Raw genomic sequence first — 16,798 nt, 5'->3', positions numbered from 1 at the left:
TGTAGTGGTGTATCTCTCTGCGTTTTGTTCTTCTTTTTTTCAGTTTGTCAGTTTCTTTTAGTTTTTTTGAGGGGTAACACACTCGCAACCCCCCACCCTCGTCTGGTCCGTGCTGCGTCTGTAAGTGCTGTGCATCCGTCAGTGAGTCAGTCCGTCCGTCCGTCCGTGCGTCAGTCTGCCAGTCCAGTCAGTGTGTGGCTGTGTTCAGTCTGATGGGTCTGATCTAATGGGTTTTATGTTAGGACTTACTCGGTATCCCCTGACTGGTGGCCTATTCTCAGGGGTGGCAGAGTCACTATGCTCAATACAAGGGACTTCAAGTACAGACATTTTAGGATGTGAGCAAAAAACGTTACAGCAAAAATGACATGGGTACAAAATGATCCAACTAGATTGTGAATGTACTTTAAATTCACTGGTGTTGAGTTTGCATGGGCCACAAATAGAATCCATAGCAATGCATATGACACTGATTACCATAGAATACTGATCTTTTATTTACCACCTTTTTATACTCACCCTTAGATATTGTGGACTATTTCTACTGGAAAAGAGACAGAGCTAGGAACAAACAGAGCGAATATAAGATATTGAAGTAGTGGTGAAATGCAAATACTTATTTGCGTTTGTAAAACATGACTGAGCTCTGTAGCAGAGATGAAATACGTTCAGTTGACAATCCCTTGCAAAGGAACCATTGTAGAATTTACAACCTGTACTTCGATGTTCTGAAAATTTCTCTGTTATATGTATGATGTAAAACCAAAAACCATCTCCATAGACTCTTCTTGGCGCATTTCCATGGAGACTTCCCCCCACACCAGTGTGTCGGCAGTGTTTATGTTAATGTCAACTCTAGTGTAATTGTGTTTCCATCAGGAGAGTCACACTAAAGACTTGGGGAGAGCAGAATCAACAACCTCTGCATCATCAAGACAGTTGCTATGCGAAAAGGTGTTCACAGTTAGCCATTGTTATGTAAATGCAGGCTGAAAAGTACCAGGGGCCTGGCTTTGGCCCCAGGTGAAAGCAAGTCGCCAGAGCCATGGCCAGTGAGACACGGGTTCCGGCCCGCATTGATGGGAACAGAAAAATTTGAGCGTTTTAAGTGAAACACTGGGGTAAATCCTGTATGGAAATGCACCATCTGGGACAAATTGTATAGCGTTAAATTGCTGCTACAAATCAATTTCTATTGTTAAATCCTTACTTTTATCTCAAGCATTTCCTGATGAATTCTGTGCCTGTGTGTTTACTCTTTCCAACACTTCCCTGCTTTCGTAATATTTTCATTTATGCATTAGAGTATTTAAACAATCAGTTAATTATTGAGTACTTATTTTACTTTAATGAAGAATAAATCGCATTTGCTGAACTCTCCATCAAACTGACCGCTAACAACAAATAATAACATCAGTGTTGATCACAAGGGATCTGTTTCTGGTTTAAGAGATTAAATGATCCACATGGTTTAGTGGATCACTGCTCAAGACCTGAGTCTGGTGGTCTGGTGACCGTGTTTCTGTCTCTCTTCCAACCGGAACTGAACCACAACCCCTCGATCTCTCTTCCTCCTGCCTCCTCCTTTTTGGAATGTCTGTTCCTGCTCCCCCCCCCCCCCCCCCAAAAAAAAAATCTCACCACCAACCATCTCCAACCTCCTATCACTACCCTCTTACCCTCCCCAAACTGGGGGGGGGGGAATAGAAAGATGGACTTGATCATCCTCCCCCTCCTATCTTGGTGTATCCATTCATCAACGAAAGATATGACCAATCCCTTCCTTCCCCCCCTCTCCCTCCCGTCTGTACTTGCGTAGGACGATCTCAGAGGCTCCCTTGCTGTACATGCGAAAGCCGCTACCGTCTGTGTTCTTCAGCACCGTGCTCATGCTCTTACGGGATGAGTTGAAGGTGTACACCTGGAAACACACCTCTCAGTTAGTTATAACTCCTATATTATCACAATATGCTATATTACTATAGTACACTAGTTTGTGTATAAGTTAGCTTTCTGTAGGAATAACGGGCAGTAGGTTATTTGTAAATTTAGTCTTGGAGCCACACAGAACACACATTTATAAAAGTTAAATAAGTTACAGATTGCACATTTAACTTCATTGATATATTTTGAAGCAGCTACACACCTTGTACAGCTTCTCCTCAGGAATCTCGTCCCTGATTGGCTGGTAGTCCCTCTTCAGTTCCAGTACGAAGCCCAATAGGGAGCATTCTGTCTTGTTGCCAACGTGGCGGGGCAGACCTCCCTCCTTCTCTGGAGACTGGTGAAACAAACAAAACATTACACACACCCTACCTACTGTATGCTACAAACATGTATATTTCATGAAGAAGACATATAGTAAAAGGAACATTGAGATATGCATCCTACAGAGTGTAAAAGCAACCATGAAGATATGCACTAGAGAAGAAGACTATGCATTTGTAAGGATGTGCACACACTGCGTACATATGACATGAAGCTCCACATGTCGAGGCGCTATGGTCCAAGGAATGAACGAAGATGAGTGAGGGATTCTCCTAAGGGCTATTTAAAGCCTGTATCTTCAGACTTATGTGATTATCTGGTGGTATTGATGGGCTGATGAATGAATGGATAGAAAGCAGTATCATGTTTCTGGAATGATATTATGGACCATCTTTACTAAAGACTGGGACGATATTAGCGTGTGCTTCAAGTGCCTCACTTAAGGATTTGTGTGTGTGGGTGTGTTTGGGTGTGCGTGTGTGAGAGTGAGCGGTGAAGGTTTATTGTGCATGCTCATTCAATTTCTGCATTGAGATGCGTGTGTAAGTACATTGTTGTGTGTGTATGTGTGTGTGTGTGTGTGTGTGTGTGTGGTGTGTGTGTGTGTGTGTGTGTGTGTGTGTGTGTGGTCTGTGTGTGTGTGCATCTCTCTCTCTCTCACCAGGATCTTAGTAATAGCTGAGTGTGAGGCGATGCTTTGACCAGGACTTCCAGTGTGGATGGTTTGATGACGTCGGGTTCCGGTACTTTCTTGTAGTGTGTGTCTCCCAAGTAGGCTGCACCACGGTCATACGGTTCATTGTGAGGGTGCCTGTCTTGTCGGAGCAGATGGTCGTAGCGCCCCATTGTCTCACACGCATCCAGGTGACGCACCAGGTTATTGTCTTTCATCATTTTCTACACAGGGGACAAGACAGACATTAGAGGTCAGTGCTGTGTGTGTGTGACCTGACAGAGTAAGTCTGGAGATGGTGGCAGCTAGCGACAGCCCCTCTGGCACTGCCACTACCAGCACGTGTGCATGCTGGTTTGTGTGTACCTTGACAGAGTAGGCCAGAGAGATGGTGACGGCTAGAGGCAGCCCTCAGGCACAGCCACCACCAGCACAGTGACTCCGATGAAAGAACTTGACAAAGTACTGGATGTAGATGGGGTACACTCCTTCAGCCATGGGCGACCCTGCACCCCGAACGTGTCAATCACGAAGTACAGAATGAGAATGATCACCGTCACTGCTGACATGATCAGACCTGGGCAAAAGAAACAAAGTATACTTCTATCTGGCGTCAAATCCAGGAGCAGCATGTACAGATGTAGGACCTTATTTGATCACCCTGTTGCAGGAGGACATTTTAAACTTGTATTGTATTTCAGTTTTAAAAGGCTTCCAAAGTTTGGAATTTCCACTGAAATGTCATACTTGATCGCCCTTACGAAAAAGTTTTAACCCCTACAAAAATGTCTATTGGTTATAATCCACATAAAATTCACATTTCCTGTTGCTGCAGGATTATTTTTCTGCTGTAGCAAAATGGCTCAAATTACGATTTTACATCTGTATGTACACCTGTGTGTACGTGTGTCAGGGTACTAATGTTTTTAAGACCTTCTCTATTCTTACCTGCCTTCCCGATCTGCAATGTCTATGTGTGTGCCTGTGAAGGGATGTGTGCACGTGCATCTCTGCCTCTGACCTCACCTGCCTTCCCGATTAGCACAGCCAGTTTGGTGAGTTTGCCCTGCAGCACAGACTTCTCCTCTTTGGTGATCTGAACCCTCTTCACCTGTTTGACCTCCACCTCCGGCTCCTTCTCCTCGGACTCAACCTCACTCTTCAGGGTTGGATCTCCAGGGCAATGCCGTCCTGGGTCTTAGCTATGGACAGGGTAGATGGATGAGGAAATAGGTAGGGTAGAGGGAGGTGGTGGTGGAAGAGGGCGGTGGGGTGGAGGAGGGCAATTAGTGTGGTGAAAAAGTTTGAGGGATAAAGAGGTAGTGATAGGAGGTTGGAGATGGTTGGTGGTGAGATTTTTTTTTGGGGGGGGGGGGGAGGGAGAGCAGGAACAGACATTCCAAAAAGGAGGAGGCAGGAGGAAGAGAGATCGAGGGGTTGTGGTTCAGTTCCGGTTGGAAGAGAGACAGAAACACGGTCACCAGACCACCAGACTCAGGTCCTGAGCAGTGATCCACTAAACCATGTGGATCATTTAATCTCTTAAACCAGAACAGATCCCTTGTGATCAACACTGATGTTATTATTTGTTGTTAGCGGTCAGTTTGATGGAGAGTTCAGCAAATGCGATTTATTCTTCATTAAAGTAAAATAAGTACTCAATAATTAACTGATTGTTTAAATACTCTAATGCATAAATGAAATATTACGAAAGCAGGGAAGTGTTGGAAAGAGTAAACACACAGCACAGAATTCATCAGGAAATGCTTGAGATAAAAGTAAGGATTTAACAATAGAAAATTGATTTGTAGCAGCAATTTAACGCTATACAACTTGTCCCAGATGGTGCATTTCCATACAGGATTTACCCCAGTGTTTCACTTAAAACGCTCAAATTTTTCTGTTCCCATCAATGCGGGCCGGAACCCGTGTCTCACTGGGCCATGGCTCTGGCGGACTTGCTTTCACCTGGGGCCAAAGCCAGGCCCCTGGTACTTTTCAGCCTGCATTTACATAACAATGGCTAACTGTGAACACCTTTTCGCATAGCAACTGTCTTGATGATGCAGAGGTTGTTGATTCTGCTCTCCCCAAGTCTTTAGTGTGACTCTCCTGATGGAAACACAATTACACTAGAGTTGACATTAACATAAAACACTGCCGACACACTGGTGTGGGGGGAAGTCTCCATGGAAATGCGCCAAGAAGAGTCTATGGAGATGGTTTTTGGTTTTACATCATACATATAACAGAGAATATTTTCAGAACATCGAAGTACAGGTTGTAAATTCTACAATGGTTCCTTTGCAAGGGATTGTCAACTGAACGTATTTCATCTCTGCTACAGAGCTCAGTCATGTTTTACAAACGCAAATAAGATATTTGCATTTCACCACTTCAATATCTTATATTCGCTCTGTTTGTTCTCTAGCTCTGTCTCTTTTCCAGTAGAAATAGTCCACAATATCTAAGGGTGAGTATAAAAAAGGTGGTAAAATAAAAGATCAGTATTCTATGGTAATCAGTGTCATATGCATTGCTATGGATTCTATTTGTGGCCCATGCAAACTCAACACCAGTGAATTTAAAGTACATTCACAATCTAGTTGGATCATTTTGTACCCATGTCATTTTTGCTGTAACGTTTTTTGCTCACACTCCTAAAATGTCTGTACTTGAAGTCCCTTGTATTGAGCATAGTGACTCTGCCACCCCTGAGAATAGGCCACCAGTCAGGGGATACCGAGTAAGTCCTAACATAAAACCCATTAGATCAGACCCATCAGACTGAACACAGCCACACACTGACTGGACTGGCAGACTGACGCACGGACGGACGGACGGACTGACTCACTGACGGATGCACAGCACTTACAGACGCAGCACGGACCACGACGAGGGGTGGGGGGGGTTGCGAGTGTGTTACCCCTCAAAAAAACTAAAAGAAACTGACAAACTGAAAAAAAGAGAACAAAAAACAAAGCAGAGAGATACAACCACTACAAAAATAAAATGAGGTAGAAGACGAGGCTGTACATCTCCAGAAGTAGTTTTTTTTGCGAAAGAGACAGAAAAATAAATAGAGAGGTAGAGTCAAACAGTGATCGCGAGAAGAGAGTACGAGACAGCATGAGGTCCTGAGCAACATCCTGGAAAGAGGCAACAGTGAGAGAAAAGAAACAGAACAGACAACAATCCACAGCCCATTGATCATTTCAGGGTGCAACTCCCACAATGAGCCACTTCCCAGAGTTTGTACAGTCTCCCTAACCCCTTGACCCTCGTTCTGAAGTTAGCGTTAGATAGATAGAATCATTTAGATTATAATTCTATATAGAATGTCTATTATAATTCTGTTTAGATCCCTTCTTTTTTAAACTAAGCCCAAAAACTATTACCAAATTCCCAGATACTGAAACATGATATCAGGGGTCCTACCACTCCTATTCCATTTACTCTCAGCAGCCACAGATTACTTGGCATGCATAAAGCTACCACACTGGATAAACTACTCATCGGTATGTGGACATTTTCAGAATATATATTTCATGTTGTGAATGCAGGTTGGGTCGACCTGTCCCTATTAATTTAATGTTGTCCTACTCTAGCATTAGCTACCGCTCCATGCTGGAGAGGAGAGAAGCTGTTTACTAGTGAAAGGCCAAGGGCGAGGGGAAGGAGAGAGGAGAGGGCAGGAGGGCTGGGGAGGGTCTGTGAGCAGCAGATGCTCAGGCCCTGGGAGGCTGAGTGAGGGGGGGAGACAGCTTGGATGAGTTCTGGATGACACGTCACATGGAGGGTGGAGCGGGCCAGGCAAGCTGTAGGAGCTACAACACCCCGGGTGTCTATCTAAACATAGCATGTGAGGATGAAACTTCCTATTTGGGGTTAGTAGAACTAACCCTTTTGCAGCTCTGTGATTGAGGTAAAGCTAACCCCATTTAGCCCTAGAAGGGATACAAATCTACTGGAGTTGTTGTGTTATTATTTTAACCCCATATAGCTCTGACGGATATACGTGCAGTAGTCTACAACAGAAGGATAAAGAAGGATACTCCTGGGAAGCTCTGTGATTGATAAAGGTTGACTACAGTTGTGTTATACTAACCCCTCATAGCTCTGAAGGATATCGTCTACAACAGTAGTGCTGAATGCTAACCCTAGGTAGCCTTGAGATGGATATCGGTCTACAATAGTGGCATTGACGGCTAACCCCACTTCTCTCTCTGGGGACCAGTGGCAGGTGAGAGTTGCATCCTTTCACAGGTAAAGCGAGGCGAGAAGAACCTCCCCTTTTCAGAAGGTGGAGGGAAGCGAGAGCATGAGAGAGAGAGAGGGAGAGAAAAGAGAGTGCATAAGACTGACACGAAACTCCCAGACTGCTGCTGAATGGAAGGGGAGAGGGAGGGATGGAGGGGTTACCTTTGTTGCGATTTTCGGGGGGTCCTTGTTTTTTACCTGTTCAGACAGAGAGAGAGAGTGCGGAATGCTGATAACATGGCTTAAAGGAAATGTAAAAAATCATAAAACCAAAACGAACAGAAGATCAAAACAATATAAATTCAAGTGTGTGTTGGGGGCTGGAACGGGCCGTCAGAGGAGAGAGACCACTAGTTGGTTTAAGGCTGTAGAGTAAAGTAGAGCATCCATCCACAGACAGCAGGTTCTGTTACTGGTGACACTGGGCTATTGTCTGTTTCAATCAATACATGTGTAACTAACGGAAATACGTTTTATAAGAACACACACACACACACACACACACACACACACACACACACACACACACACACACACACACACACACACACTCCATCCACTCACTCGCATGGCCCTGTCTTGACATTTGGGGGGGGGGGTTTATGTGGAGATGAGGTGTGTGTGAGCAGCAGTTGTCAGCTGAGCAGCAGCAAGCCCTGAAGCCTGAGTCGGCCACTTTTCCCCCTCTCCTTTGCTCTCTGAGTCACTGTATCAATATGTGTGTTTGTGGCAGAGAGGTGTGTGTGTAAGTGTTTGACAGTCTTCTGTGTGTGTGTGAAGGGAAAGTGTGTTTGCATGAGTGAGCATATAGAAGGTGAGTGTATGTCTGAGTCTGTGTGTGAAGGTGAAGGGGAGGTGTGGGACTGTGTGTGTGCTTCTAAGTATGTCTGCCTTCTTCCTCCATCCTCACTGTATACACCTGTCTCAGAGGAAGACAGACAGTTCAGCACACAGTGTGCGTGCCTGTGCTGCAGCCAGTGTGTGCATGTGCAACTAACTAGCCATTACTTGCTCTGATCTACTCTAATAAACCCATAACATTAAGGTCAGTTTCATGAACATTTGAAATCACAGCCTAATTTTGTGATGACTAAAGATGCCAATTGGAATGTGTCATTGTCTTGCAGCTCCCTCCTCTGAGCTGGCACATTCAGCCCCTTTAGAATGAATGCCTGAAAAACAGAAGTCTTGGCAAAAAAACTCTTACCAAACAGAAAAGAAAACCCAACTAAGTGTTAGTATGGAACACAAGCTCATTAGAGACCATGTAGATATATGTAGATTAATTACTGTCCGTTTTTCCTGACAGTGGGTCTGTGGTACGGGCATAGAATGACCACCCAATCATCCATGAACAGAACAGAACCACTTCGGGGAAGGAGTGGTCTAGAAAGGGCCTCGGTTTGGATGTGAAAACTAACACCAGGGATTAGATAAATAAGGATAGGACAGCGATGTCAATGAAACTGAATGGAACCTCTGGCCTCCATGGTACAGTGTTTATCATGGCTGTCCCATCTTTCTTTACATCGTTCTAGAGTTCAACAGACTGGAGTAACTCATTCTTCTACTAGAATCTTACCTCAGGGAGCCAGCAAACAGAGCGCTCACGTAGAAAGACAAGGATAGCTCGGTAAATAGAAACACACACACAGGAGACAGATTGGGGAAAAAGCCAGTCACTGACTCTCTGTGAACTGTTACCATGGCGATGTGCCTTTGTCGTCGTTCCCCCCCGTCTCTTACCTTTCTTGATCTTCTTTTCCACGTCGCCGTCTCCCGCCCCCAGCAGAGTGAAGATGATTCCAGTCTGGGAGTTGAGACCCACTGCAGACACCACCATTCTACCTGATCCCTCCATCACATGGGTGCCTGGAGGAGGAAGGGGGAGAAAGAGAGAGGAGAAGAAGAGAGTTGGGAAGGAGAGAGAGATAAGATAAATTAGATACTAGAACATTAACAGAAAGGTCATAACTGTGCTATATGTATGAATAACTGTACTGTATGTATGAATAACTGTACTGTATGTTATTCCATTGTGTCCTCAATTTTCAGTCTACATACTGTATCACACGACATATGTTTTAATTTAAAACAATAGAGGTCCTGACTGGGAAATTGAATGTCTGATAATAGTGATATTATGAATAGGCGCTCTCACCGGACAGCAGCATGGGGTCTTTCTCGAGGGACTTCCTGACTTGGTCTGATTCACCAGTCAGAGAGCTTTCGTCAATCTTCAGGTCGTTGCCCTGGATCAGGATACCATCAGCTGGCAGCAGATCACCTAGGAAACAATTACACAGTTATATGACTGTGATATACAATGTCTCACTGTATTCCGTACCTTTGTATATTTGGTCAATGTGTTACCTCATCATATTGGTTCATTGTATCCAGACCTGGGTTCAAATATTATTTAGGGTATTTCAAATACTTAAAAAATCATTTGGAAGTAAGTATTTTTATATTTTTTATTTCAAAACAAGTAATTGAATATTGAAATGTATTTGGAAATACACTTGTAAAGTATTGGCATGTATCTGAAAAATACTAAAATACACAGTGTGTATACAAATAGTTTAATACTCCCATGCATTTGAACCAGGTCTGTTTGGTATTTTAGATAATGCAGGCCTATTTGGAACTAAGTATTTGAAAATACTTTCAAATAGTAGACTATTTATAGTAATTTATTTGAAAATACTTTCAAATACTTCAAATAGAAGTAGTTGATTACGGCCACGTTATTTGAAAATACTCAAATAGACAGAAAATAAGTATTTACCAAGGTCTGACTGTATCCTGTCAGGGGAATGCCACAGCATGTTTCATTCAAGCACGTTTCATCTCTTATTTTATCTGAACCATGTCTTACCGTATTTGATCTGGGCGATGTCTCCTGTCACTAGTTCGGACACAGGGATCTGGATGACCTGGCCTTTGCGGATGACGGTGAACTTCTGCTCCTGTTCGATGCGGCTCTGCAGCCCGCGGAACTGCTTCTCCTTGCTCCAGTCGTTAAACGCCGTCACCAAGACAACGATGGCAACAGAGAACAAGATGGCGGCGCCCTCGATCCAGCCCGCCTGTGCCTCGCCCTCATCCTCCACTCCAGATGCTGTCTCACCACACACTGGGGGAGGCAGAACACAGGACCACAACATGATCAGGTCAAGACCAGGTCAGTGATATAAGATCACAACATGACCAGGTCAGTGGAACAGGAAATGGAAAACATTTGCAAACCCTCAATTCTCCCTTCATGCCCCAGTCCCCTTCACCACCCCTCCCACCTGTTCTAACTGCCCCGGGTTAGGGTGTACTACTCACGTTCGCTATCTCCCCCGGGAGGGTGGTAGAAGGACAGGCCCAGCGAGATGACGGCAGCAATCTCCAGGATGATTAGAGTAACATCCTGTAGAGCTTCCCACACCAGCGCCAGGAAAGACTTAGGCTTTTTAGGAGGGATGAAGTTCTTCCCAAACGCTGTGTGGCGCTTCTCCAGATCCACTGGGTTACCAGACAGACCTAAGAGAGAGGAGGAGGAGAATAAGAGATTGAACAGACAGGTAATAGAGTAAACAGTTATCACAGAAATGCATACAACAAGATCAAACAATAGATGATGTTGAATATATACATTCATCTTGACACAAGGTCACTTTAGAGGTAAGAAAAATGCATGACAAACTATCAGGATTAGAAATGTTTAGGAGATTCTATAGGTTGCTGTATTTGCCTTGGTCCAAAGGTCTAAACTGACTCTAAAATGCTGCCATACCAAATAGAAACAAGTAGAGGCGGCTGTTCAAACACACCCATCCACAACCCATGTCAGCCTCCCACTGTGGACACAATCTGCCAGGCAACTACTGCCAAAGGCTTTGACATTCAGTTGGATGAAATACACAAACCGGTCCGAAAAACATGTTATCCCTTGTGTATTTTTCTACAATCAAACCTTTAGATCAACTGGTATTTCCCTATTAAGATAAAAATGTGTTTCATAGATTCCGAGTAATATATCATCACCTCATCGAAATCTTAATTGTTGCAAATAAATCTAGAAAACCGCAGAAAATATAAAGAGGTCAGTCAATGAGAAGCCATGAGGTGTTTGAAAGGATCACAAGGCTGTTGAACTTATTGGAAGTGTTCCAAATGTAATGTCTAACTACTGCCCTCCCTCCCCCACAGCCTATCCACACTGACTCTATGCCTATCCACTGGTCTCTACCCACTCAGACGCACACACCTTCACTGTCACTCTTACTCACATACACGCATACATATACACCCTCACTCACACACTCATCACTGACGCAACACACTTACACCCATACATACACACACCCTCACCAACGCTGCTGCTAAAATAATTTTGGATTTTATTTATTAATACCACTACACTGATGTTCATTGATTACCATAAGTATCTAATGTATCTATGTATCTACTGGTCACTATAACTTCTGTTTACATGTATTAACATTCAAAACTGTAACATCTCATGCTTCACGGAGTCGTGGCTGAACGATGACAATATCAACATACAGCTGGCTGGTTATACGCTCTACCGGCAGGATAGAACAGCGGCGTCTGGTAAGACAAGGGGCGGCGGACTATGTATTTTTGTCAATAACAGCTGGTGCACGATATCTAAGGAAGTCTAGAGGTTTTGCTCGCCTGAGGTAGGCTGTTCGTCGTAGCCAAAAGATGTTCATGTCATTAAATCAACTGCATTACAGTTAACTACTGACTGGAAAATAAAGGGGACGAACTGAAAGCACGTATATCCTACCAACGGGACATTAAAAACTGTAATATCTTATGTTTCACCGAGTCGTGGCTGAACTATGACATTAATAACATACAGCTGGCGGGTTATACACTCCATCGGCAGGATAGAACAGCAGCCTCTAGAAAGACACGGGGTGGGGGCCTATGTATATTTGTAAACAACAGCTGGTGCACGATATCTAAGGAAGTCTAGAGGTTTTGCTCGCCTGAGGTAGAGTATCTCATGATAAGCTGTAGACCACACTACCTACCGAGAAAGTTTTCATCTGTATTCTTCGTAACCACACTCAATGAGCTGTATACCGCCATAAGAAACAGGAAAACACTCATCCAGAGGCAGCGCTCCTAGTGGCCGGGACTTTAATGCAGGGAAACGTAAATCAGTTTTACCAAATTTCAATCAGCATGTTAAATGTGCAACCAGAGGAAAAAGAACTCTGGACCACCTACACAGAAATGCATACAAAGATCACCCTCGCCCTCCATTCGGCAAATCTGACCATAATTCTATCCTCCTGATTCCTTCTTACAGGCAAAAATTAAAGCAGGAAGCACCAGTGACTAGATCAATAAAAAAGTGGTCAGATGAAGCAGATGCTAAGCTACAGGACTGTTTTGCTAACACAGACTGGAATATGTTCTGGGATTCCTCCGATGGCATTGAGGAGTACACATCAATGACGTCGTCTCCACAGCGACCGCTCGCACATACCCCAACCAGAAGCCATGGATTACAGGCAGCGACCGCACTGAGCTAAAGGCTTGAGCTGCCGCTTTCAAGGATTGGGACTCTAACACAGAAGCTTATAAGAAATCCCGCTACGCCCTCTGACGAACCATCAAACAGGCAAAGTGTCAATTCAGGACTAACGTGAAATCGTACTACACAGGCTCTGATGCTTGTCGGATGTGGAAGTGCTTGCAAACCATTACAGACTACAAAGGGAAGCACAGCCGAGAGCTGCCCAGTGACACGAGCCTACCAGACAAGCTAAACTACTTCTATGCTCGCTTCGAGGCAAATAACACTGAAACATGCATGAGAGCACCAGCTGTTCCAGAAGACTGTGTGATCACGCTCTCCGCAGCCGATGTGAGTAAGACCTTTAAACAGGTGAACATTCACAAAGCCGCAGGGCCAGACGGATTACCAGGACGTGTACTGCGAGCATGCGGTGACGAACTGGCAAGTGTCTTCACTGGCATTTTCAACATCTCCCTGTCCGAGTCTGTAATACCAACATGTTTTCAGCATACCACCATAGTGCCTGTGCCCAAGAACACTAAGGTAACCTGCCTAAATGACTATCAACCAGTAGCACTCACGTCTGTAGCCATGAAGTGCTTTGAAAGGCTGGTCATGGCTCACATAAACACCATCATCTCAGAAACCCTAGATCCACTCCAATTTGCATTTCGCCTCAAAAAATCCACAGATGATACAATCTCTATTGCACTCCACACTGCCCTTTCACACCTAAACAAAAGGAACACCTATGTGAGAATGCTATTCATTGACTACAACTCAGCGTTCAACACCAAAGTCCCTCAAAGCTCATCAATAAGCTAAGGAACCTGGGACTAAACACCTCCTTCTGCAACTGGATCCTGGACTTCCTGACGGGCCGCCCCCAGGTGGTAAGGGTAGGTAACAACACATCCGCCACGCTGATCCTTAACACAGGGGCCCCTCAGGTGCATGCTCAGTCCCCTCCTGTACTCCCTGTTCACTCACGACTGCACGGCCAGGCACGACTCCAACACCATCATAAAATTTGCCGATGACACAACAGTGGTAGGCCTGATCATCGACAACGACGAGACAGCCTATAGGGAGGAGGCCAGAGACCTGGCCATGTGGTGCCAGGACAACAACCTCTCCCTCAATGTGATCAAGACAAAGGAGATGATTGTGGACTACAGGAAAAAGAGGACCGAGCACTCCCCCATTCTCAATGACGGGGCTGCAATGGAGCAGGTTGAGAGCTTCAAGTTCCTTGGTGTCCACATCAGCAACAAACTAACATGGTCCAAGCACACCAAGACAAGAGGGCACGACAAAACGTATTCCCACTCAGGAGACTGAAAGGATTTGGCATGAGTCCTCAGATCCTCAAAAAGTTTCTACAGCTGCACCATCGAGAGCATCCTGACAGGTTGCATCACTGCCTGGTATGGCAACTGCTCGGCCTCTGACCGCAAGGCACTACAGAGGGTAGTGCGAACAGCCCAGTACATCACTAGGGCCAAGCTTCCTGCCATCTAGGACCTCTATACCAGGCGGTGTCAGAGGAAGGCCCTGAAAATTGTCAAAGACTCCAGCCACCCTAGTCATAGACTGTTCTTTCTGCTACCGCACGGCAAGCGGTACCGGAGCACAAAGTCTAGGTCCAAGAGGCTTCTAAACAGCATCCTAGCATTATGCTAAACAGCATAAGACTCCTGAAGAACATCTAGTCAAATGGCTACCCAGACTATTTGCATCCCTCCCTTTACACCACTGCTACTCTCTGTTGTCGTCTATGCATAGTCACTTGAATAACTCTACCTACATGTACATACTACCTCAACTAACCGGTGCCCCCGCACATTGACTCTGTATTGGTACCCCACTGTCTCTAGTCTCGCTATTGTTATTTTACAGCTGCTCTTTATTTACTTGTTACTTTTATCTCTTATTCTTATCCGTATTCTTTTGAAACTGCATTGTTGGTTAGGGGCTTGTAAGTAAGCATTTCACTAAGGTCTACACCTGTTGTATTCGGCGCATGTGACTAATAAAATTTGATTTGATGTTAACAGTTGAAACTTCTGTTGTCGCTGAATAGATTTTGTCCTGAGGTGGCTAGCTACGGAATGCTATATGATGTATGACTGGTGAGTAGATCCACAACCAGGATAGCAAGCTACTGTATGCTAGTAGCTGTAGCACCTGGTGTTTTCCAATTCTTTGAATGCTAACACACAGAACTGTAGTTAGCTATTCCAACTGGGAGCTGGGTAGGCAATAGACAATACAAGTTTCAAGTTTTAGTAGTCATATATACAGGATACGCATAGAATACAGTACATTCGGAAAGTATCCAGACCACTTGACTTTTTCCTCATTTTGTTACATTACAGCCTTATTCTAAAATGGATTAAATTGATTTAAAAAAAATGTAATCGATGTTTTCCCCTCAATCTACACACAAAACCCATAGAGAAAACAAAAAAACTATTTTAGACATTTTAGCAAATTTATTTAAAAAAACAACTGAAATATCACAATTGCATAAGTATTCAGACCCTTTACTCAGTACTTTATTGAAACACATTTGGAAGCAATTAGAACCTCGAGTCTTCTTGGGTATGATGCTACAAGCTTGGCACACCTGTATTTGGGGAGTTTCTCCCATTCTTTTCGGCAGATCCTCTCAAGCTCTGTCAGGTTGGATAGGGAGCGTAACTGCACAGTCATTTTCAGGTCTCTCCAGAGATGTTTGAGCGTGTTCACATCCGGGTCCTGGCTGGGCCACTAAAGGACATTCAGAGACTTGTCCCGAAGCCACTCCTGCTTTGTCTTGGCTGTGTGCTTTGGGTTGTTGTTCTGTTGAAAAGGTGAACATTCGCCCCAGTCTGAGGTGCTCTGGAGCAAGTTTTCATCAAGGATCTATCTGTACTTTGCTTCGTTCATCTTTCCCTTGATCCTGACTAGTCTCCCAGTCCCTGCCGCCGAAGAATATCCCTACAGCATGATGCTGCCACCACCATGCTTCACTGTAGGGATGGTGCCAGGTTTCCTCCAGACATGACACATGGCATTCAGGCCAAAGAGAAACTTGTTTCTCATGGTCTGAGAGTCTTTAAGTGCCTTTTGTCAAGCTCCAAGAGGGGTGTCATGTACCTTTTACTGAGGAGTGGCTTCCGTCTGGCCATTCTACCATAAAGGCCTGATTGAACGTAGAAAATTGATATACTATAGTATAGTATCTGAGGAGTGAAAGAGACTGTTTTTTATATCAGAAGTTAATGGTTATCTGTAGGAGCCAGATGGCTTTGGAATGTGTTGGGTGGACGGGAGGAAGTCACAGGATTGCTATAGGGAATACGGGTGGAGATCTTTGGATTAGGCATCAAGGGGGTTGAGGTCAGGTCAGATCCCCTTAAGGGAGAAACAATGGTTTATTACCCTATCACTTTGTCTTCCTGTCGAACCATAAAATATATAAGGATTGGAGAGAAGGAGGAGTGCCTATATTGGAGTATATATACTTGTGGTGGTGGAAACATGTTTTGTCTGAATGCAGCTGTATTGACCCTCTGGGAAGAATTAAACTTGGTTAAGCTTTCATAATGTCTGTTGAGTGTTTTACTGTGAGAATTAGAACCTAACAGAATGATGGAGGCCACTGTGTTCTTGGGGACCTGCAATGCTGCAAAAATGTTTTTGGTGCCCTTCCCCAGATCTGTGCCTCGACACAATCCTGTCTCAGAGCTCTACGGACAAATCCTTCAAACTCATGGCTTGGTTTTTGCTCTGACATGCACTGTCAACTGTGGGACCTTATATAGACAGGTGTGTGCCTTTCCAAATCATGTCCAATCAATTGGATTTACCACAGGTGGACTTCAATCAAGTTGTAGAAACATCAAGGATGATCAATGGAAACAGGATGCACCTGATCTCAATTTCGAGTCTCATAGCAAAGGGTCCGAATACTTATGTAAATAAGGTATTTCATTTGCAAAAACGGGGTGTTGTGTGTAGATTGATGAGGAAACATTTTAATTTAATCTATTTTAGAGTAAGGC

General features: G+C 44.4%; 2 protein-coding genes across 4 annotated transcripts in view; both read right to left on the bottom strand.

Moving 5' to 3' along the window:
- LOC111970339 (plasma membrane calcium-transporting ATPase 1-like) overlaps positions 1 to 16,798 on the bottom strand; it is a 176,772-nt gene that overhangs the window by 84,988 nt on the left and 74,986 nt on the right. For all 3 annotated transcript variants that reach the window (XM_023997019.2, XM_070445721.1, XM_023997018.2), the window contains exons 3-7: positions 10,535 to 10,732; positions 10,080 to 10,337; positions 9,363 to 9,488; positions 8,948 to 9,073; positions 7,364 to 7,399 (exon numbers count right to left, since the gene is read on the bottom strand). In XM_023997019.2, the coding sequence (XP_023852787.1) occupies positions 7,364 to 7,399; positions 8,948 to 9,073; positions 9,363 to 9,488; positions 10,080 to 10,337; positions 10,535 to 10,732 (744 nt within the window). The remainder of the gene's footprint in view (positions 1 to 7,363; positions 7,400 to 8,947; positions 9,074 to 9,362; positions 9,489 to 10,079; positions 10,338 to 10,534; positions 10,733 to 16,798) is intronic.
- LOC139028421 (plasma membrane calcium-transporting ATPase 1-like) lies at positions 3,418 to 5,567 on the bottom strand (the record flags this gene model as incomplete). The annotated part of the gene is made up of 3 exons (XM_070445806.1): positions 5,564 to 5,567; positions 3,968 to 4,114; positions 3,418 to 3,518 (listed from the first exon to the last, which is right to left on the bottom strand). Coding segments are annotated over exons 1-3 (252 nt in total), but the record flags the coding sequence as incomplete, so codon positions are not given.

Source organism: Salvelinus sp. IW2-2015, linkage group LG11 (genome assembly GCF_002910315.2).
Source record: "Salvelinus sp. IW2-2015 linkage group LG11, ASM291031v2, whole genome shotgun sequence".
NCBI classification, from domain to species: domain Eukaryota; kingdom Metazoa; phylum Chordata; class Actinopteri; order Salmoniformes; family Salmonidae; genus Salvelinus; species Salvelinus sp. IW2-2015.
Note: the sequence above shows the minus strand (reverse complement) of the source record. Positions and strands in the feature narration are given on the sequence as shown.